Here is a 23,343-nt window from a genome sequence, read left to right as displayed (position 1 = left end):
TGGTCTCATGCTTGAGAAATGCCGAATTAAAGTTCCCCTGAAATAAAAATGACAGGCATATAGTTACCTTAAGTCTCAAGCCTGGCAAAAGGTGTTATGTTACCCCAAATACCTCAGTCCTCCAAAAAGGTGCGTATGCTAGCACAGCTCTCCAGAAGGAAAACCTCAATCAATGCCTTTCTAGAAATTCACCTTAGGGAACACTGGATAAGGAAGAGTTTTCCAGAAGGAATAATCCAGTGCATCTATAGTAGAAGACAAAGGAACTAGCCCCCGCTGACAGTAAATTTAGTTCTTATATTCTCAATTCTGCAAGATATAGTGTTTGCTGTGGAACAATGGCCACTGATTGCTTCTGCTTTTTCCAAGTAGCAGTTTTATTGTGGGTATGTTACTTTTGTTCCCCCACTGTAATGGGTCATACTGTGTCCCCCCAAAATTCATATCCACCCAGAACCTCAGAATACAACTTTATTTGGAAATAGGGTTTTTATAGATGTAATTAGTTAAGATGAAGTCACACCAGGTTAGGGTTGGCCCTAAATCGAATGACTGGTGTCTTCATGAGAGACAGGAGAGATTTAGACTCAGACACAGAGAAAACAGCCACGTGAAGTTTCCTCAGGAAGGGCTCATGTGAATTGTATTTCCTAAGTTCTATGTTTATAAAAGTTTGTGCCCTTTATACTTGAAAGTCACTTCATACAAAATCCTTGGTTTACACTATCTTTCTTGAATAGCTTAAATATGTTACTCTACTTTCTTCTGATTTAGAGCATTGCTGTAGAAAAAGTGTGATGTTAATATAATTGTCTTCCCCTTGTAAGTCACACCCCTTCCTAAAGCTGGATACCCAAAGGCTTTTTTTCCTATTGTTCAAAGTCCAGTAGCTTCACTAGATTATGTCTTGTGCTGGTTATTTTGAGTCAATATATTCTCAAGTATGCAGTATGATCTTTCAATATCTAGTTTCATATCATTTTTTTTTAATTCAGGAAAATTTTCTTGAATCACAGTTTTTTAGTGTTTGTTCCTTTGGTTTGGTTTGCTTCTTCAGAGACTCCTATCATCCATATGTTTGATCTCTTTATCTTATTTTCAATATTTGTTACATTCTTTAGAAAACTTTATATTTCTGTCTTCATTATTTTTTTATTTTGTTAGAAAAAAGAATTTTTACTATCCATTGTTTGTAGGCATTATCAGTTTTTTGGCCTAGTATTCTTTTTACTTTAGTTTTCATCTATGTAATATTATTTTCTTCATTTCTAATTCTTTCCTGAGTTCTATCACCTTACTTCTGAGTTTTTCTAACTCTGATTTGTGTGGTTCTTTCATGACATGCATTAACTTTGTAATGTCTTTAACTTGTTTTAAAGTAATAGCTTATAGTTTTGTTCTGTTTTGTGGACACATCTTTCTGACGTTCTTTCTTTATCTGTAGGGAAGTTATTCTGCTCTGTTTTCTCTCTTTTCTTATAACCCTGTATTGGATTTGACCTTAATATAACATTTACTGTTACCTATTTTTATGTGATATTAATTTTCCTAAACTTTTACAATGACGCAGCATTCAGAAAATCGTGTCCAACTTGAGAGAGCTCCATCTTCCCTTGTTTTTATGGAGTGTTTGAAAATACAGCAGGACTTTTAGGATTTCCTGACTCTGTTCCCCTTTCTGGCTGCTGAGCACTTGAAATATGTCTAAATTTTAAATTTTAATTAATTTTAGTTAATCTAATTAAATTTTAAACAACTACATGTGATTACTGGCTACTCTAATGGAGAGAACTCCTCTAGCCTTTCACTTTCCACTGTCTCTGCTGCCCCATCCTACTTGATTTTGATTTCCTTCGACAAAGTTTCTTGTTGTGGGATCCTCTCCTAGAAAGGAGTCCTGGTGGGTTAGTTTTCAGATATCATAGGGTGAGATTGCTTCAGCCCCTTCAGTCACTTTTCACTGTTTCAGTTGCTGTTAGAAAATTGGCCTGCAATGTTTTAAAATGAGTAACTGGAGGAGAACATCTTGAATTTTCCTGTCCATCGGACACCAACTTACTGCTTCCCTCCCTCCCCAACAGAATTTTTTATACATGCATGTCTTGTGGCTCTTGGTGGTTTGTCCTTACCTCTTTGTTTGGGGATTTATGGACATACCTTGTCACCCAGTTTTATTGTAAAGGTTGTCCACAGCTTTCAGTTTTGCTAACCAGTTTTTTTTTTTTAATGTAGATTTTCAGGCAGATTGAAAATTATGCTGCCACTGCTCTATCTTCCTAAAATGCTTTGAATACAGTAAGTCTCCTACATAGGAACCTTCAAGTTGGGAAATTTCAAAGATGCGTCCTTGCTGTGCGATACAAGGAGCTTACTAATGAAGACCTGATGGAATTGGAGGTCCATAGAAAGGACGAAGAGAGACAAGAGGAAGAAGAAGTAACTGAAGAATTAAGAGATTCACGATGCAGGAAATAGCAAGGGGATTTACTTTATTTGAGGAGGCACTGTTAGTTTCTGAGGCACAGGAACCGAACGTAGAATTGTACACGAAGGTTGCAGCAGCCGTTCAGTATGCAATCCAGGGCTACTGTGTCATCTATGACGAGAAGAAAAGAGCTACTATCCAGAAACACTGGATCATTTTTTCAAGAGGGTAGAACTGAATACAGCAAGGAACCAGAACCTGTGCCATCAATGTCAGGTGAGTGAAATTGCAGCTTGCCCTCCGTCTCCTATTGCTGATGACCCTTCAGCTCTACTATCCGCCACCTAGTCTCCCTCCTCCAGTCAGTAACTCTTCCTGCCTGTCACTTGACGCCAGACTCTGTATGCCAGCTGTTGTACTATACTACTGCACTTTGTACTGTACTGTAAGATTAAAAATGTTTTCTTTATTTTTTGTATTTGTTTTTTATGTATTATTTGTGTGAAAAATTTTATAAACCTATTACAGTACAGTACTATACAGCTGATTGTACAGTGTTAGTTGGGTACCTAGGCTAACTTTGTTGGACTTACAAATGCGCTCTGGGAATGGAACTCATTCGTATGTAGGGGACTCACTATATTATATTTTTAAATAAGGTTTTTCCATTAAGAAATATGCCATGATCATCATGGAATATTTTTTAAAGGAAGGAAGGAATCCCTATGGACCCACCAATCACAGACAAACCACTGCTGACATTTTAGTGAATTTTCCTCATGTTTCTTTCCTGTGCATGATGTTTTTGCATAGTTGTGAGCACAATCTATATAAGTTCTATTTTGTTCCTATAACATTATAATTGTTTACTGTTACAAAACAATTTAACATAAACCTATCATGTGAATCATCCATTATTTGCTTAGCCAATCCCCAATGCCTAGTCAATTAAAAAAATTTTTACAGGTAATAGTTTGCTCTGAGAAATGTTGGTATATCCCTATAGAACAATGTGTAATCCTATACAAGCTGCTAATGAGCAATAATAGCTATGTCAGTAGCACAGGAGTTCCTCTAACAGGTGTTAATAAATGATTAATATTCACTAAAGAGGCCACCTTGGACCACATTAATAATTGAGGAGACAGGTACAGTCATCTTTACCTTGAAAATTTACCTTACCTGGTATAGAAAACGTTCCAATTGGTGTTTCCTTTTCCTAGTGTTTACAGTATGTTGACCATGTGTGTGTGTTTATATGCACATGTGTATATGTAGATGTGTGTGCCTGCATATGTATAATCAGTCATCTGCATCTCCAGCCCAGATGTTTCTTTTGACTGCCAAACTCAGATCCAATTGGCCTTGCAAAATCATTACATACAAGTGAAACCCCTCATCTTTCTCAAACTTCCTCCTCCTGTTTCCTATCTTGAGTGATTTACAGCCATCATACCAGTTAGCAAAATAGATTCCTAAGAGTCACTCTATGCTCATCCTCCCTCCCTTCATTTCAACCAGTCAATTTCAATTTTCTACTGCCTTAAAACCATTGGTTACTCCTTCTAACTCTCCATAATTGTTGCTGCCTCAGTTTGGCCCACAACCTATTTCACATGGGATATAGCTATCACTTCCCAAGTTTACCAATGACTTCCTTTTTGTTAAACCCAATGAGAATTTGACACTTCTCCACAATTTGACATTGTTGATGAATTCCTTCTTGAATTTCTTCTCTTAGTTGTTGGCACTCTAATTTTTTTTTCTTACCATCTGACTAACCCTCAACTCCTTTCTGTGCTTTTTTTTTTTTTTTTTTTTTGCGGTACATGGGCCTCTCACTGTTGTGGCCTCTCCCGTTGCGGAGCACAGGCTCCAGACGCGCAGGCTCAGCAGCCATGGCTCACGGGCCCAGCCACTCCGCGGCATGTGGGATCCTCCCAGACTGGGGCACGAACCCGTGTCCCCTGCATCGGCAGGTGGACTCTCAACCACTGCGCCACCAGGGAAGCCCTGTGCTTTTCTTGCTCAGCTTTGCTCAATTGTAGTCTTTGATATTCTTTTATTTTGCAATATCCCATGCTGATCTTACTCCATCCATGGCTTTCAATTATTTGTCTATGTAAGATGTTGACTCCTAAATTACCATAGCAGTCCAAGTCTCATCTCTAAGATTTATATTTGGATACCTTACTTCAATACCCCAACCTCAAACCCAATATATTAAAAACTGTACCCTTAGGGAGATCAGCTCCGTGCTTTGCGACCACCTAGAAGGGTGGGATAAGGAGGGTGGGAGGGAGACGCAACAGGGAAGGGATATGGGGATATACGTATGCATATAGCTGATTCACTTTGTTATACAGCAGAAACTAACACAACACTGTAAAGCAATTATACTCCAATAAAGATGTTAAAAAACAAAACTGTACCCTTTGTACACTGCCTATCATCCTGTATTTTCCCTTTTCCTGAACCAGCTATATAAATGATCAAGCCAGAAACATGTGTCATCTTCTACTCATTTTTCTGTTATCAACTACATCTTGTCATCAAACAATGCCAGTTCTAACTCCTCAATATCTCTTTAGCTTAACACTTGAATAGCTAAATAAGAAATTGAAATCTAATCCTAACTTAATATTTATCTACCTCAAAGTTACCTTCTATATAATTGGCATAGTAATGATTCCAGGTAGAAATCACTGCATTTCACCTTGCCAATGATACACAAAGTGATGCTGGGAGGGTTGAGAGGGAAGAGAGAGAGAAGGGCAAAATATGATGGTAATAAAATGTTTCCAGATATCTTTCTTAGTGTTGTCTCTGAAATCTCACCAAATAAGCCCAAAATTTATGTTACAACATTTGTTTGATGCCTTATTTAAACTGTTTCACTGGACATTTTAAGCTCCCTGAAAGAGATCAAGTTGCCTTGTCATAACTAAACCTCATGCTCATTGGAGCTTACACTGGGTAAACTTTGCAGGGGCCCAAACATTGTAGGATGACTTGGGAAAATGGGATGGGAAAGTTTTACTTAAACTGAGTGAGAAGAAAAATTCATGACCATTTTGGTCATTCCATTTTTAGTTTATTAATAGGATAAGGAAAACATCACATTATAAATCAATGTTCTGTTACTGAACTGAACTTGGGTCTGCTCATCCAATGCACAGTAAAGCTAATCTACTGACATGAGATGGTGGTGAAGTATAGTGTTTATCGCAAGGCACCAAGCAAGGAGAACAGGAAGCTAATGCTCAAAAGACTGGAACTCCCCAATGGCTTTTACAGAAGGGTTTTTAAAGGCAACATCAGGAGTGTGGGCTGCAGGGTGCCTGACCAGCTTGTGCACAATTCTCTGATTGGTCAATGGTGAATTAACAGGGTGCTGTTTCAGGAATCCCTGAAGATTCATTCATTCCAACTGGTCTGGGGTCTACACTCTGGTGGTCAGCAGTTTTCATCTTGGGGGGGAGGGTCTGCTTTCTGCAAAATCAACTCAAGGATGGTTCAGGATATTATCTATAGCCGTTAAGGAGGAACTAAAGGTCCTTGACTTTATTTTATGGTTAAACTATTATTATTTAGCCTTGCTTGACTGTTTTCCTTTGTTTCTGCATTTTCTCAGTTCTCTGTTTAAATCTGCTCTTTGGAACTTAGGAAAGGCCTAGGTGGCTAAAGCTCTTCTACAGACAAGGAGCAGAGGACACCAGGGGTCTGTCCCTGGGAAGGTCCTGCAGGGTCTTGCTTGGTTTCATGTTGAACAACATTAATAAATAGCCAAGTAAGCAAAGGGTTAAAAGTGTTAGCTAAAATGAATTTGGGGTGTTTTCAGTTACCAAATTTCCAGAGGTAAGGGGGAGAGAAATCTGGACCTATATATCTACATGATTTGGGACTTTTTCCTTTTTAAATTTAGATGCCAGATTAAGAGGTCACCTGCTACCTGACCATTATAATTTTCTGTCATTACTGTGAACTGGGGAAAAAAAAAAAAAAAGGATTTTTTTCTTTTAATTAGTCAAAATTCTGTGTTTGCTGTCCCAAACATGCTGGAGACATTGCTTAAAGCTCATGAGCACTAGCTCTGCCCCCAGGAGACTATGAAATTGGGCAGGTCCCTATACCTCTGGGGTCCTCAGTTCCCTGCAAAATGAGAAAGCTAGACTCAATAATCCTTAGGATCCCTTTCAGATCCGCCAAGCTAATGGTATATTCATTGCAACTGCTCCTGAATGAGGCCATGATTTGTATCCAGCTCTAGTGCTTCAGTGTTGCTTGTTATGTCTATGAAACTGCTTCATCAAAACATGACGCACATGAGCACCCTCACACCATTTCACACAACAAGGACAAAGGGCAAACCTCTACTTCCAAAGGAATGACATAACCTGTCTCTGAAGTGGTTCACATCATCCTCATCTTTGAACTAACAAGTGCTCAGAAAACACATAACCATCTTCATTGACATTAAGGCTGTGAGAGGAGATTCCCAGTCAGTGCTTGGGACTTGGAGAAAAGCATTTAAGAAAAGGCCATCTCCACAACTTAATAGTGAAATTAGGGTGCAACACCTATCACAAGGATCCCTAACAACCTCCACGATTTCTTTGCTAGGAAAAGAAACCAAGAAGCTAGTAGTGGTATAATACTCCGCTGGACACATATCCAAGGTCCCAAGCAAAAACAGGTACAAGCTTACTGAATGGAAGGGCTCTTCTTCAGTTGGAGGTAGGCTGGGTTCCAATTCTTTACCAGCAGGTCGGCTGAAGGCCAGGGCAGCCTCAGACACCAGGTCAGGGATACTGAATTGCGCTCTGCAGGGCGCCGCCCCGGACGGGGCCCCGCCCCTCACCTTGCCTTCGCCGCGCTCCGGCCGCGAAGGTGCGTGCGGCGCTCGGTGATTGGCGGCTGCCCGGCGGGGCCAGGCTGCCATTGGCTGCCTGGGCCTCTTTGTTCCCGGTCCCCGCCTCAGGCCGTCTGTAGCGGACTGGGCGGCGGAAGTTTGACGGCGCCAGGCGAGTGGCTGCGGCAGCGGCGCCGGAGACCCAGCAGTTCTCCCCTAGTACCTGCAGCGGTGCTGGAGGCCAGGCGAGCCTGGGTGTTAGATCCCGGACAGCAGGAGAAACCCCTCTGACACACAGATATGGACTTGGAGGCCAAAGTAAAGAAGGTAGGGCGGCGCGGGCAGCGGGGCAGCGGCCGCTTCACCTGCGCGGGGCGCCGCCCTCTGGCTGCTAGCGGCGGGTGGGGCGCACGGGCCACCGGGCCCGAGCCAGCTCTGGGTCTCCGGAACCCGGAGCCCAGGTACCCGACCCTCCCGGTAGAGGGGATCCCCGGCGGCCTCGCAAACTCCTGAAACCTGGGAGCGACGGAGAGTCGTGCGCGCGCGCGCGCGCGAGGGTGGCACGGGACATTTCTCCCCGTCTAACCACGTCCAACGGTTGGAAGTGTTCGAAACTTTCCTTAAGATGTTTCAGCTGCGCCTGTGCCTCCCTAAAAGAAAAGGATGAGGTTAGGGCGCGTTAAGGCGAGGCTGTGACACTACTTCTTCCTGCCTCAGGAAGTTCAACTTTATTAAGCCTTTGTGGTTTGGGGTCCCTGATGTGACTTTGACAGCTCAGACCTCCTCCCCGCCCAGCTCGGCTGTCCGAGGCTCTCTAGAGTGAGTGTTGATTGAATGCGCTTCCTTCGCACCCGCGGCTGGTGATAACGTGAAAGGTGATGATGTTTTTTTTTTTTTTTTTTTTTTTTGGTCATTCATTACTTGACTTCCAAAGCACTGCCTCCCTCTTCCAAAGAAAATGTTCTCCCTGTTTGGCAGCCATCCCCAAAGGACGATTGTCACCAGTGGTTTAGCTCCAGGAGACGTTTCCTGCCTGGCTGCCCTCTGGGCGTCAGTACCCGCGGCCCTACCTGAGCCGCTCCCTGATTTGGGGAGCCTTACGTTTCTTGGGAGAAAGGGGTGGGGGACCACACTGTGTCTGAAAAGGAATGCTGATGTCACATTCCAGTGTAACGTTCGGTGTGAAAGGTCTCATTCCAGGGAATTGCTCATATTTACTTTGCGGTAAATTTAAGCTAGCTGCTCCTTATCAAATAAGGAAGGAAGTTTTGCAGAGAGAAAAAGGGGAAAAAATAGAACCTAATTTTCTTCTCTTGCCCACTGTTGGTTGCCAACATTGCCATTATTTCATCTTCTAAAGACAAAGTTCCTGACCTGAGCATTAATTCTGTTTCATGCCCAGAACTGGATTTTTGAAAATGTATGCAAGTGCAAAATAGTAGGTCAGGAGGCTGTTGAAAAATGAAAACCTGCGGTGGGAAAAAAAGTTTGCCCCTTATGGCTAGAACCGGCACTCAACACGGAATCCAAGGACGGGAAAACATAGTGTAAATTCTGACAGTCCTGATTGCATTCTGTTATCTTCCAGTTTGGCTTCTTATTTTCTTTGCTTTTAGATGACACTAAAATTTTTTGTTAATTTTGCTTGCTACTAGGAAAGCATTTTGTTTGCTGCTAATTAGTCTTCTGTTGATGAACACTTCTTATTTTGTTTTTCAAGTGGGAAAGAATGGGTAATTTAGTACTTGTCAAAAATTTGGGAGGTCTTGTCTATGCTTAAACATATATTGCTTCAAAAATTACTTTTTAAATGTCAACATCCTTTGGGAGGGGAGGAATGAATGCGTGAAGCACAGAGGATTTTTTTAGGGCAGTGAAACTATTCTGTATGCTACTATAATGGTGGTTACATGTCATTATATATTTTTCAAAACCCACAGAATGAACAACACCAAGAGTGGACCCTAAAATAAACTATGGACGTTGGGGGATGATGATGTGCCAGTGTAGGTTCATCATTTGTAACAAATGTACCACTCGGATGTGGGATATTGACACTGGAGGAAGCTTCGAAAGGGAGTAGGGAGATATATGGGACTGCTGTCCCTTCTGCTAAATTTTGCTGAGAACCTAAAACTGCTCTGAAAAATAACGTCTACTTATAAGAAAAAAAAAATCAACATCCAAAAGTGATTTTGAAATTATTTGAGACAAAGAACAAGTAATTCTGAGGGAGAAAGTACAGAGTTAAGAATTACATGTGCTAGGAAGGGAAAAATCCAGACATTATTTATAAACAATTTACTTAGTTTTAGAATGTGGATTATAATAAGTAATGCTCTTGATATATGGTGTAATTTTTCTCCTCCATCTCCCCTTTACTTTAAAAGGTTATCTTTTCAACCAAGAATCTTATCCTTCTCTCTAATCCTCCTTCTCCCCTTCCCCCACCCTCAAGAAAAAGGATTCCATAAGTTTAAAGCTTCTACAGACAATACCATGACTGTAACAAATCCTTGTTTCACTACTTTGTCATCACTGGTGATTCTCAGGACAGAGTCCTTAACTAGTAAATTGCAAAGTACTAAAAGATCCCAAAGGTGTCCAATTTGACTGCCAACCATACCCTCTGTGTCTGTGCAGGACCCTTGACAGACTTAATGTTCTGTGAATTCAACAAAATGTTTCCCAGCACAAAGAATTTAGAGGTCCCAGGAACACATTTCATAATCTCAAAAAGAAACTTGCATTCCCTTTAGAAACTGCTTTCTAAGACACCAGAAGAAGGCAACATTACAAGATCATCTCTGATCTATGATCAGAGCCTTCTTACCCTATTTTGGTACCTAGATAGTTTTCAGGTCTCCCTTCTTTTTGACTTGGGTATACAAGAAAACTAATAGTTTGAATGTACCTTTTAAAAAGCGTGGTTGGAAGTTGGAACAAAGACACAACCATTTAAGTAAAACTAAATTTGACTTCTGGTTTAAGATACATGGCATTTTTTCCTCTAAAACTCTTGTACTGTTGTTTTCATAAGAAATTTTCTCCAGGCAGATGATAAATGTTACTTTCCTTTCCCATTAACATTTTGTGTAAAAAGAATTAAAAAGGGTTGTCTTTATTTCACAACCACCTAGGTGGATGATACTATTATAAGATTCTTTGTTTATAAAATGATAACTTGGGTGTCCATATCATTGGCATAAATTTGGATTCATTACCAGTTAAAACACACAGTCACAAAGGCAAGGAATTTTTATAATTAGATTTTACTATATTTTGTTTTGTTTGAGGTAAGTGAGCTGTTGCTAGGATGTGAGAGCTAGTTTGGTTATACAGAGTTTTTGTTTCAATAATATTTTAGAGTAGAATTTGACTTTTACGTATGGGCCCTGTCGTCTGAGTTATTTGTCTAGATCTCTTCATTATAATTGACTTCGTGTAAGTAGACCCTATGTTTGCTTGGAAAAAGCAATGAACTTTGAGAAGCAGAAAGAGAGTCTCATTTTGGTGGTGACTGGTAGATCATGGCCCACAGCCAGATGTTTTCTTCTTTCCTTTCTGTGTTACTCTTCCATGAGAATCACTTTTTTTCCCTTTAAAAACATACCAGAGAGAAAGAGAACTCTAGTAATTTCCCTTATGCTGCCTGGAATTGCTGCAGAGCTTTAAATTTTACACCTTATTCATTGTTTGTCTCCATTCTAACCTCCATCTTTTGATCCTTCCTGATGTCTTGCATTTTTTTTCTTAGGACTCTTTTCTTTGTTTCTTTAATTTAATTTTAAAAAGATGAGATGTACTTTAAAGATTACAAGTCACTAAAAACCCCCTTTCTCAGCATCCAAACATGTTTTGAAAGCTTCTGTCATTTGCCAAAAAAACAAAATGAAACCAAGTGATTGCGCTTGGAAAGAGTACTGAACCACAAAGATTGTTTCCATTAGAAATTAGAATGAGCCTTTTCTCTAAGGTGGCCCCTGATTGAATGGAAAAGGCAAGTAAATGGTGACCTGGAGGCAGAAATCTACAGTTGAACTCTCTGCTTGAAGCCATTCTTTCTGCGAGAATCATTGGCAAGGCTTGGGGTAATGGGAGGGCAGCGTACTTCCAGGGCTTTACCTTAGAGGCAGTTTACTCTCTCAGAACAAGTATAGAATAAAGTGGTCCTCAGCGGGGCTTTTATCTCTTCCAACCCATAGTATCAGTCATTACATTAATTGGATATGAAAAGTCACTTTCTCTAACTTGGTCTGAATATTGGTTTGAATAGAACTGTAGTAGGTTATCTATTGATTTTGTTCCTTAACTTTATCCTATGAAGTAGAATTAGTGATTTATGTCTCTGCTGGCTGTTAGCTGTGTACCATCATCTCTCTCCTTGACTTTGCTTGCTCACCTTCAATACTAAATATTACTCATCTTTAAAGACACACTCCTTACCCTACCCACACCACACATCACCCTCCAGGTGATCTTTCTTCTTGTTCCTATCTGGATGGAAAATCTCTTTCTTCTGTATTCCCAAAGTATGGCATCATAACTCTTAGGACATTCATCACTTTCTCCCTCTAGATTATAGTCTTCTTCTTACCTAGATTGCAAGCTTCTTGAGAGTGAAATTCATATCCTATTTATACTTGTATAGTTATTTTGTTTGCTGTTCAAAGCAATTTATGAAGTAGATCTTAGCCTCACTTTAAGGATAAAGAAACTAAGGCTTAGATACATTAATCTGAAACTGGCAGAACCTAACTGTGATCTTGAACCATAGTTTTCAGAATCCATGCAACTCCCATCATGCCACCTAGCCTGAGTCCTCTGATATCCTTTGCCTTGATCACTACATGTATGTTTGAATGAAGTACCCTAATATAAAAACAGAAATAACCTGAGGTCTGTTTCAACATTTTTTATTGGTTTGTTTAAAGGAATTATATTGGAAGAAATGGTTTCTATTCCAATAAAATTACCACCCTACTGGTTTTCTACATTTTATTTATACTTTATCCATGGTTATATGTATGCCCTTTAGTGTAAGTTGCCTTTGACCTTCTTTGCACGGAAACAAGTCTAAATAAGTAAAAATATCACGAATAGGAACTTCTGCGAGACTTTTACAGTCAAAGAAATTCCATAAGCTCCAATAATATTCTGGACCGTATCTTCTGGATTCTTCCAACTTCCCAGCTTTTGTTGGGAGCAATGATAATGCTGCCTCCTAGCTACTTAATATGGTTCTGAACAATAGCGACCCTGCTTTTGGCTTTCTGCTTTGGGATTTCAACCAGTGACATCTGGAATTGTATAGAGACACTCTCATGGTTGGCCTGTTCAAGAATCTGTTCTACCTGCTGAAGCCCAGACTTGATAGAAAGCCTTGTGACACATAGCATGGTAGGCTAAACCTCTCTTTCTCCTAGCAGCAAAGTACTCAAAGTGCCACTGGAATGGCAGACCAGGCAGCTTAGAATAGAGCAGTTAAAAACAAAAAAATAAGTTCAATGCTAGGAAGAGAACTGTTCATTAAAGAGCTACCGAGAAGCAGTAGGAAACACCAAAATGTTGAACTGTTTTGTGAGGCTCTCACTGAGCTCTAGGACGATACCAGCATTGTGAGCACGAAATTAACATCATGGACCATCAGGGTTACTCTGAGGGGCCTATTTAGTAGAAAGAGAATGATAAATTGGTAAAAGAGTACTACTTCCTATGTTCTTTTTCTGAGAACCAGAAGTAGTTTGCCCCATGCTAATCTGAATATGTTTTTTACAAACCAGATCACTACAATGTGTTCAGAAATTAGAAAAGGTCAGTAAGTGCCAGTATAGGTAAAGAGCTGTAGTAGTATACAGAAAGATCTTCTGTACTGTATCAGCTTTCTCACTCCTGTTTATCAGTATGGTATCATTAAGTTCACTCTGGGCTGAGAGTTAGTAGATCTGGGTCCACTCTAGTTTTTGTGATCTTGGCTACTTTGGATTTCAGTTTTCATATCTATAAAAATCAATAGGGGGGCTTCCCTGGTGGAGCAGTGGTTGAGAGTCCGCCTGCCGATGCAGGGAGCACGGGTTCATGCCCCGGTCCGGGCAGATCCCACATGCCGCGAAGCGGCTGGGCCCGTGAGCCATGGCCACTGAGCCTGCGCGTCCGGAGCCTGTGCTCCGCAACGGGAGAGGCTACAACAGTGAGAGGACCGCGTACCGCAAAAAAAAAAAAAAAAAAAAAATCAATAGGGGAACCAAGTGATTTCTAAGATTTCTTAAAACGGTGTTACTCTTTTTGACTATGGAAAACATTATAGTTTACCAAGTATAATAGTGTTCCACAGTGCTTAAAAATCATACAAGCCAAGAATATATAAATATATGTGATTTTAATGAAATGGCATGTATATACCCCTGTGAAGTCCATGAGAAAAATGAAATAATTTTTTTTTCATAGATCTTAGCTGTTTTTCAACTTGTTTTTACTTAATTAGTTTGCCTTTTAAATATTTGTGGGGATTTGAAGACATTAAGTTTAATTAATTTAACTCTGTAGTATAAAGCTTCAAAGGCATATAAACTGCTCTGTTAGCATGAGTCAAATAAGCCTAGGCATGATGTATCACTTTCCTTGGTACTTAATTACAGGAAAGTGAAAAATAATGGAGCTTTTATTGTCTTTAAAAGTTATCTCTCCCCAAATAAGATGAGTCATTTAAAAACTATGTGAGTAGTCTATGTGCAAAGCACTGTTCTAAACTCTGGGGGTATAGTGTGAACAAAAAGGCAAGGTACCTTGTATTATAGAACTTACACTGTTGAGAGGAATGATAGAGCAAAAAAAAGTAAATGAAAGTAAATGACAAAATAAATGATAGAAAGTAAGCGCAAATGGGATTATACCCCTTAGTGAACTCTTTACAGGTCACGAGTACATTAGATTTCCAACACAGAATGTCCTTTTTTTTTTTTTAAATAAATTTACTATTTATTTTTGGCTGTGTTGGGTCTTCATTGCTGCATGCGGGCTTTCTCTAGATGCAGCGAGCAGTGGCTACTCTTCGTTGTGGTGTGTGGGCTTCTCATTGTGGTGCCTTCTCTTGTTGCTGAGCACGGGCTCTAGGTGTGCTGGCTTCAGTAGTTGTGGTGTGTGGGCTCTAGAGCACAGGCTCAGTAGTTGTGGCGCACAGGCTGTGGCATGTGGGATCTTCCTGGACCAAGGCTCGAACCCATGTCCCCTGCATTGGCAGGCAGATTCTTAACCACTGCGCCACGAGGGAAGTCCCAGAATATCCTAATTTAGTGGTGATTCTTGGTATTGGTTCCCGGTTTTGCAAACTTTATAATTAGGGGTTATTATTTATCTTAAGTAATGGCAAATGAAAAAGAGATGAGAAGGTAGCTTTTATGTATTAGAATATGAAAAAGCTCATAATTAGATAAAGCTAAAATATTTACAATCTTACACCTATAAAATACACAAACTGTCTTTTGCCTGATTACAAATGCCCTACAAGAGTCATTCCTGTATTGCGTTTACTGTTTACAGTCATTACTAATTTTTGTTTGGTAACTACTGTCATGGTACCTGAAAGAATGACTTTTAAAAATCTGTTTATTAGATCATTAATATATAGTACATTTAGGAAATTATTTTGCTTTTTACAAAGTGGTGATGTTCAGGGAGCATTATATAAATTATGAATTATGAAATCAACTTTTTCAAGGAGAGGAAAATAGAGAAAAGACTAACCAAATTCAAAATGGGTTTTAAAACCTCATAAATTTTCAAGATCTTAAGGAAAAATACTTTGATAATTGATAAATTCACCCCTAGTCTTTGAGTAAAATCCATGTATTAAAACTTGCCTTAAGTACTGTTATTAGAGGATTAAATTTAGAGGTTATGCTTTTCAGCTGTCTAGCTCCAATCTTTGATTTTCCTATAAAAGAGCTCAAGTCATATTTGGTTTCGCTTATTTTTCTAAGTACCTGATCTACCTAACTCCCTACTTGAATAATAGGAAATTAGATAATAATATGCCTGACTGTAATTTTCTAATGAAAGTTCATGCTGTGACCCTAAAATGACTTTTTAATTACTTTTCTTTCTTTCTTCTCAACCACTTTAATCACTGTTCATTGCCAGTGACAAGAACATTAAGAAAGAACAGAAGGTGATAGAGGAAAGAACGAAAAGAAACTTACTTGGTATAATTTGGGAACAGTGCTATGAAAGTGTTTCATGTTTCTATCACAATGAGTATTTAGCTATAAAAACTGGTTGATTCTAGGTATCGTTACTTTTATTTCGGTCATATTCAACAAAGGAGAAGAGCATAGCTCAGGACTGCCAATTTCTCTTACCCTTGGCTAGTCTGCCAAGAAAGCAGGACTGCTTGGGTTTGAGCATGGCTTGAGGCGGGGAACTGTAGGAGAAGCCAGGCATTGAGCATTGCTGAGAGCTTATCTGCCAAATGACAGCCAGGCTCCCAGTATATAAATATAATTAATCTCTGAATGAGGCTGGATCATCCTCAAATCACAAATGATTCAGCCTATGTTTATTACAGTGACATTCTGACCACCATACAGATTTTAAAAAGGGGTTTCAGGTTGTCTGTTGGTTATAAAGGTTCTTATCTGAACAGTGAGCCTAGCAAAAAGGAGGCTGAAAGCCTAGCACCAATGCCTTGGTGCTGAGTCCATTAATAAGTCTGCCGCCACCATGAACTTGCCTGCGCTTTGTTTGAAGATGAAGTGATATCATGTTTCATTGCAAAATGATTATGCAAATGTTAGGTAGATTTTTATTTCTGTAAGTGTAACATCATAGAAGTCTTGATAGAATGAGTCACAAAGTAAAGGTAAAGAATATATATTTCCTTCATGGGGTACTGGCCTACAATAAAAATATTCGGGGGTTAAACAAAACAAAGTCACCCTCTGTTTTTCATAGAGAATATTAAAAGGTTAGTTTAAATGTAAGACTACAGAATCTCAACTCCTTTTCTATCAATATTACCTGTGGAGCTTGTATCCCCCAAAATACTGTGATGTCAGCTTTGGTGGATAAAAGAAGGAAGGTAGGCAAGCTAGCTAGTGGGCAAGACATGTACGTTAACTACAGTGCTAGATAGAATGAAATAAGTGCTGTATGCTGTAATACAGTGTTGCTCAAAATATCTATGTTGAAGAACCATTTTTTCAAAACTCTGAATCTGTCATGGGCCGATACTTTTAAAACAAAAAAAAATGAATTACTAAAAGGAAAAAAAGACAAATACGAGGCCAATTTTTAAAAAAATAAGTATATCAGACATAAAACTACTGTCAAATTGCTTAACAATTCCTAATTGCTTTCTCTCAGTTTCTTTCTATGTCTGATCACAGACTGGTAACCAACAGTTTGCAGACTGCCACACTTTGTAGCCGTGCAATAATAGGAATAGACAACTACAGTATCCCCCCCCTTATCTGCGGGGAATATGTTCCAAGACCCGCAGTGGATTCTTGAAACCCCAGATAGTACCAAACCCTATATATACTGCTTTTTCCTATACATACATACCTTTGATAAAGTTTAATTTATAAATTAGGCAACAGTAAGAGATGAACAACAATAATAATAAAATAGAAAAATTATAGCAATATGCTGTAGTAATAAAAGTTTTGTGGATGTGGCCTCTCTCCTTAATTAACTTCTTCAACTCTGCCACAAATTCAGCAGTGGCTTCTTTATTGGCAGACGCAGCCTCTCCAGTAATTTTTATATTTTTCTTTCCAAACCTATTCCTGAATCTTTATAACCATCCCTTACTTGCAGTAAATGCTGTTAACACATTTTAGGGGATCCCTTGCTGAAGTCTTCATGTGGGCTCTATTGCTTTCTGGTGCCACATGTTACTACCAACTGGAACATATTTTCTGTTTGTGTGTCCCACCCACAAATTTAATGTCTTTTCCATCTTAAATAAGCAATTAGCATGCACTGTGTGGCCATGACTTCTGCAGTTTGAGGTGCGACAGCAACACTGACATGAATTTTTTTCCTTCTTCACAATTTCATGGATAGAAGATTCCTTCTTACCATAGATCTTAGCAGCATCAGCATACAATTTTTGTTTGTTTGTTAAGTGGAGAACTTTCACCTTTTCACCTAAAGGAAGCACTTTAAGGCTCCTGTTTGGCAGATCCGAATTGCTAGCATCGCTGCTTCTGCACTTGGCCAGCGATTTTTATTTTGGCTGGCCAAAAATTAATTCTGTTATTTCACTAACACTTTGCAGGTTATTACAGTCTATAGTTACACGTGACACAGCTGTAAATTCTTCCAGTTTTCATGAAGTGCTGTCTTCAATCCACTCTTCTGTAGAAGCAAAGGAGCATTCTCTAGCACTGTGAGTTTCATTTTCACTTTCCGTATCAGAATAGATCACTAAGGTTTTTTTGTCTTTTTGTTGGTCTAATATTCACATCATCTGAATCAGAACTATATTCTGAAGAACTATCATTTTCTGAGACACTAGTATATATGTCGCTCAGACAGTCAGAGAAAGTATCTGCATAAAATTCACCGAAAAATTCTTCACTCAACATTTCGCAATGCATCATTTTTGAAAGTTTTACGTTTATAATATACACAAGATTGGAACAAAAACCTAACGGAGCAAAATGTGAATGATAACGACAATCATAAGTTGTATAATGAACCCTTGATCAATTTTAAGCTCTAACAACTTCTCATGTTATGTTAATTGTACCACTGTCTAAAAACGTATTGATACGTCTTTGGTCAATAACGTTCCGGTAACAAAAGACGAATTAATACGACTCCAGTCAATAATGTGTTTAAGTAAAAATAAGGGTTACTTGAACACAAGCACTGCAATGTACTGCAACAGTCAGTCTGATAACCAAATTGGCTACTAAGTGACTACCTAGCTGGATAAACTGGACAAAGGGATGATTCGTATCCAAGGCAGGACTGAGCAAAGGCTGGAGATTTCATCACGCTACTCAGAATGCAATTTAAAACTTAGGAATTGTTTATTTCTGAAATTTTCCATTTTATATCTATATATCTATATATATATATCTATATATATATATATATATATATTTTTTTTTTTTTTTTTGCGGTACGCGGGCCTCTCACCGCCGGTGTCTCCCCGCACCGTGGAGCACAGGCTCCGGACACGCAGGCCCAGCGGCCACGGCCCACGGGCCCAGCCGCTCCACGGCACGCAGGATCCTCCTGGACCGGGGCACGAACCCGCGCCCCCCACACCAGCAGGCGGACCCCCAACCACTGTGCCACCAGGGAAGCCCTCCATTTAATATTTTTGTATCATGGTTGACCGTGTCTAACTGAAACCATAGAAAGCAAAAATGTGGATATGGGGTGGCTACTGTATTATGAAGTTTCAGAAGCAGAAGTAATTTAATTGGGTAGATTGGGACCAACATTATGGAGGAAACAACATTCAAACTAACTTCTGTAGGATAAATAAGGTTTCAGTAGGCAAAGAAGGAATTCCAGGAAGAATAAATAAATGAACCAAAGAAACAAGGCTGCAAAAAGTCGGTAAACCCTTGGTATTCACACCATAACATTTTCAGTGTTGACGCTTCTAAAACAAAGCCAAGGTACATGATCTGTAGTGATTTGTGACTTTGCTAGATTTCAGGTTTGAATTTAGGAAGTGTGCCACTGAGCTTGTACAGGAACCTAACCTACTGCTGAGGATCTATATCTTTATCCTAATCTTGATTCTTATTTAATACACTTTGTCATCTCTTGAGGTAGAGGAGGAAATTTCACTGGAGTCTAGCTGATATAGTCTGGGCTTGGTTCCAAGCTGTGGGTTGGGACTACGTTGGCTCCCCGTATCTTTCATCTTCCTTAGATCATTGGATATCTTAAGCAAAAGTTTGGAGCAATAGTGGGCATGTCCAACTGCAGGAGCACATTTTAAGCCTCTGCTTGTGTCACAGCAGTCACATGTCCAAGTTCAAACTCAGGGGGAGGAAAAGTCCAGTTTAATGACTATGAGGCAAGGGTGTGGATGTTTAATAACTACTTGGGAATGAAGAATTGGGATCATTACTTCAGCCTATCACATATTCTATAGTGGGATTTTTTTTTTAAATTTGGGGGTGTAAGTATACTTTTCTGAAGTTCTCTCATGTATCAGGAGTCCATTCTGAGAAGATATTCTGCACAGTTTCATAGACAGCTAGTATTTCAAAGCAGGGTAGTTTTTGACCCTTCTGAAAAATTATAAAGGAAAATTGACCTTGGGGTATCCTTTACTTGATTTTTAGAGGGTTCTTTTTTTCATTTAGTCACTCTTCTGTTAGTTTTGAGACTAACAGACTTCTCCAAATTCATCCCAGCTAGGTCATATGATCTCCATGTGAAGAAATGTAGAACTCATTTCTTTGGAAAATGTCAAGTTGCCAAAGGTTTTTAAGAGGAGTTAAAAAATCTGACCTTTGAAATACTACAACAAATTGGAAATAGATTCTACAGATATTCAAATGATGCCATGTGTTAGACTCTGCCAGTGGTAGCAGAATAGAAAATTATCCCAAGAGAAATAGGCAGAAATTAATGGTAGAGGGAGGCAAGACAGATTTGAGTGGCTTAATATCCATATTTCTTTTAAGATGTCACAGGTAAAAACAACTGAGATGTTATTTGTTGGCACTTTTCTCATGGACCAGATGAAATCAAGCCAGAGAATGGAATCATCCAGTAGATCACTGATTGCCCACTCCTCTGGAACACAGGGAGTTTAGAGGGAGAAGAACAGAACTTTCATAGGTTTGAATCCCAGTTTAACACTCCTCTAGAAATTTGGACAAGTTTCTTAGCCTCCTTGGCTTTAGGAGACTTATCGTAAAACATAGATAATACCTCCTTATTGGGTTATTGTGAGATTAGATAAAGTAATGCTTGTAAACACTTAGAACAGTGCCTGACATATAGAGAGTACTTGATCAGGGTTATTATTAATGTTCTCTGATCGGTTTTGTTTAGTTATCGAGACATTAGTATCAATAAGTAAATGTTTGGATAACCAGAATTGCAGGAAGGTTATCAGCTTTAGAATTCTGGGTTCAGTCTTAGCCTTGGCACTTACTGGCTATGTGAATTTGGCAAAATTATTTAACCCTCTAATCCTCAGGATCTTTATCTGAAAATGTATTGCAGCCATCTATCTCACAGGGGTATAAGAATAATTGACACGAACATTTTAAAGCACAAAGTATGGTGTCTGCACATACAATAAATAGATGTATCATAATCATTATCAAGAAATCCAATTTAGAGGGAAGAAAATCCTGCATAGATCTTCAAACCATTTAACAGGCACCTGAATCTATCATCAAGAATTTTATGACAACACGCTTTCAGAAAATTATTGATACTTGATGCTTTGTTGGACACAAATAAATATTTAAAATTCAATAACTGGAATTTATTAAATTACTAGATTTCATTTTTTCCTTTTTATAATTTGCAAATTATTTTGATTTTAATTTTTTATGATAAAAATTTATAAGTGTTTCTAGTACTTGTTTGAGTACATGCCATGTGCTAGTCATTATGGGAAAGATTTCAAAGCTATATTAATTAGGTTCCCTAGCAGGGGCACTTGATTTAACATTACCAGGTACTTTGGTCCAGTATAGGAAATAGGTATGTTTTCCTGAATCGAATCTTCCTCAGAGTTTTTGGGGTAAATTGCAAAAATGGCTACAATTCTTTGCAGCACCTCCCATTAAGAAATGGAGTCTATTTTCCTACCCTTTGAATCTGGGCTGCTGGTAGACAGTGGTAGAACTGATGTTGTGTGTGCTGCAGGCTTGGCCCTCACGAGGGCTTGTTTGCTTCTAACTACTTTATTGGAACCCTGCTACTATCATGTGAACTAGCCTAGTCCAGCCCACTGGAGGATGAAAGATGACATAGAAAAGATGAAACATCTCAGCTGAGGTTCCCCTATATTAGCTGTCCCTAGCTCACCTGAAAGGTGACTACGGATGTAGTGAGCCCAGCTCAGACCAGAAGAACTATCCAGCTGAACCCAGTCCAAGGTGTTAAACTGCAGAAGCATGAGCAGAATATCATGACCGGAAACTACAGAATAAATGATTGTTATTTTAAGCCACGATGTTTAAGGGTGGTTTGTTAGGCAACAGATCGTAACTTATACCCCCTCTATTGCTAGGATGTAAGTCTTCTCAGCCTCCCACAGTGAAAGCTATGGAAAAGGTCTTAGAGAAGGCTTTTCTCATTCTGAATTACCCTCATAGCCCTCTGTACATAAGAAAGAGTAAAGAATCAGGACACTGTAGCTTCCCTGACATCATTGGGCACTTGAGAATGGGCCCCCTTTCTAACCTAGTCAAATCTAATTTTGATTTTGAAAGTTGTCTATTTCCCCTGAACCCTAGACAAATCTAAGATGATGTCTGTGTACCTTTTGTAGTGACAAAGTCCTTGGGCTATAGTTTAAATATAGAACAAAAAGCATGTGAATCTAAACCATTTCTCTAATAGATCAAAAATCAGAAGATGGATCAAAAATTAGTTAAGGCACTTATGTTTACACAACACATCATATAAACATAATTCATTTTTTCCAGAGTAAGGGATGGTGTGAAAAGGCTGAACAATAAGTAAATAAGCATAAGGCATCTGGCAGTAGGGTTTCTGTATCTCTCCCTTCCTTTCCCAGTTTCCAAGACCCCTATCTGTGCTATAAGACTTTGTTTTTGCTCTAAATACACCTGAATGCCAATCCTGGGCAAAAGTGGAAAATGAGAAGATTGCCTTTTTGTGCCTTTTACCCCCAATTTTCTGTGAAAGCCTTCTCTCCGTTGGGCTTTTCTCTCCAGGTTCCTTTGGATGCTCATGATTCCCTGGGCATCCTTCTCTAACAGCTCTCTCAGCCAGTGCCACAGGCCTTTCCCTTCATTCTGGCTCTGAAAACATGCCTGTACTGTCCTCTTTTCCTGCGTGTACTCTGATTAGATAGGCAATTAGTGGCAATAATCACTTAATTGTATAGTTATCCTCACCCCACTCCTATAACAGGTTACTCCTAAAGAAATAATACTGTAGCCCTTAGGCCTGGTAAACAATGATGGTAATATTCAAGTTTTGGGATATGCAGTCTTATTAAAGGCTTCTCAATACACAGCACTATCTGTGGAATCCACTCTTTAGAGCCAGCTGTGGAGGTAGTGACAAGACCAAATTAGAACTGTTTGTCATGATCTAAATTCTTTTAAGAGACTCCTACAGATGGCTTTTGGAATCAAGTTTTTAAAATCCCTTTTATAGCTAATAATTGGGAGTCTCTGAGACCTGTGTATAAAAGCAAATGCATTACGGAGTCTTTCCACTGAGCCAGAGCTCAGCCTATCCTAATTAAGAAGCCATTTCATCAGCAGTTGTAGCCTGTGACATTTTTATAGCCTGCGTTGTCTTTCTCAAAGTAACAGAGTTAGGAGGAGGCCCTTTTTGAGTAGAATTCGCAGAAGAGGTATTCTATTGGTGAACATCTCAAGTGACTGCCTTTAGGTAAGAGTTTAAAAATAATTTGATAGTAGTCAGTTTGAAAAACGTTTATAAGGAGCCAGCATAAACTGAACAGACACAATACATTTCTTTTTATAATTTGCTACCTAAAATAAGTGCAGTCTCTTAAAAAAAATCTAAATTATTTTGTCCCTAATAATACGGTGAGGATACATTAGGTTTCGAAAAAGTATACAGTACTGAGAAGTTGGTTATGAACTGGTGACTATAAATACTACCTAATTTGAATCAAGTAATTTACATTCTGATATCACAAAGAAGTGCTATATATTTTTTCCTTTACTTTCCATCACCAGAAGAGTTATGTAATAGAATAAGGTTTATATCAATCTTTTTCCAGTTTTATTCTCTATTCATTAAGGAGGACTATGACATATAAAAATTGTGAAATTTTTCTCTTAAATATATTTCTAGAAATTTCTTGCTAGTCAAACCTGGTATTTTGTATTCTGGTTTGTGG

The 23,343-nt window shown here is 39.0% G+C and overlaps 1 protein-coding gene across 2 annotated transcripts in view; it reads left to right on the top strand.

Moving 5' to 3' along the window:
* Positions 1–7,431: 7,431 nt before the first annotated feature.
* TES (testin LIM domain protein) overlaps positions 7,432–23,343 on the top strand; it is a 47,918-nt gene continuing 32,006 nt past the window's right edge. Inside the window, exon 1 of one of the 2 annotated variants that reach the window (XM_060156815.1) lies at positions 7,432–7,604. In XM_060156815.1, the coding sequence (XP_060012798.1) occupies positions 7,578–7,604 (27 nt within the window). In that variant the 5' untranslated portion in view covers positions 7,432–7,577. Of the gene's footprint in view, positions 7,605–7,893; positions 8,153–23,343 lie in introns of those variants that run through there. The other variant, XM_060156816.1, reaches the window with a different exon arrangement.

This window comes from Lagenorhynchus albirostris, chromosome 8 (genome assembly GCF_949774975.1).
Source record: "Lagenorhynchus albirostris chromosome 8, mLagAlb1.1, whole genome shotgun sequence".
Classification (NCBI taxonomy): domain Eukaryota; kingdom Metazoa; phylum Chordata; class Mammalia; order Artiodactyla; family Delphinidae; genus Lagenorhynchus; species Lagenorhynchus albirostris.
Note: the sequence above shows the minus strand (reverse complement) of the source record. Positions and strands in the feature narration are given on the sequence as shown.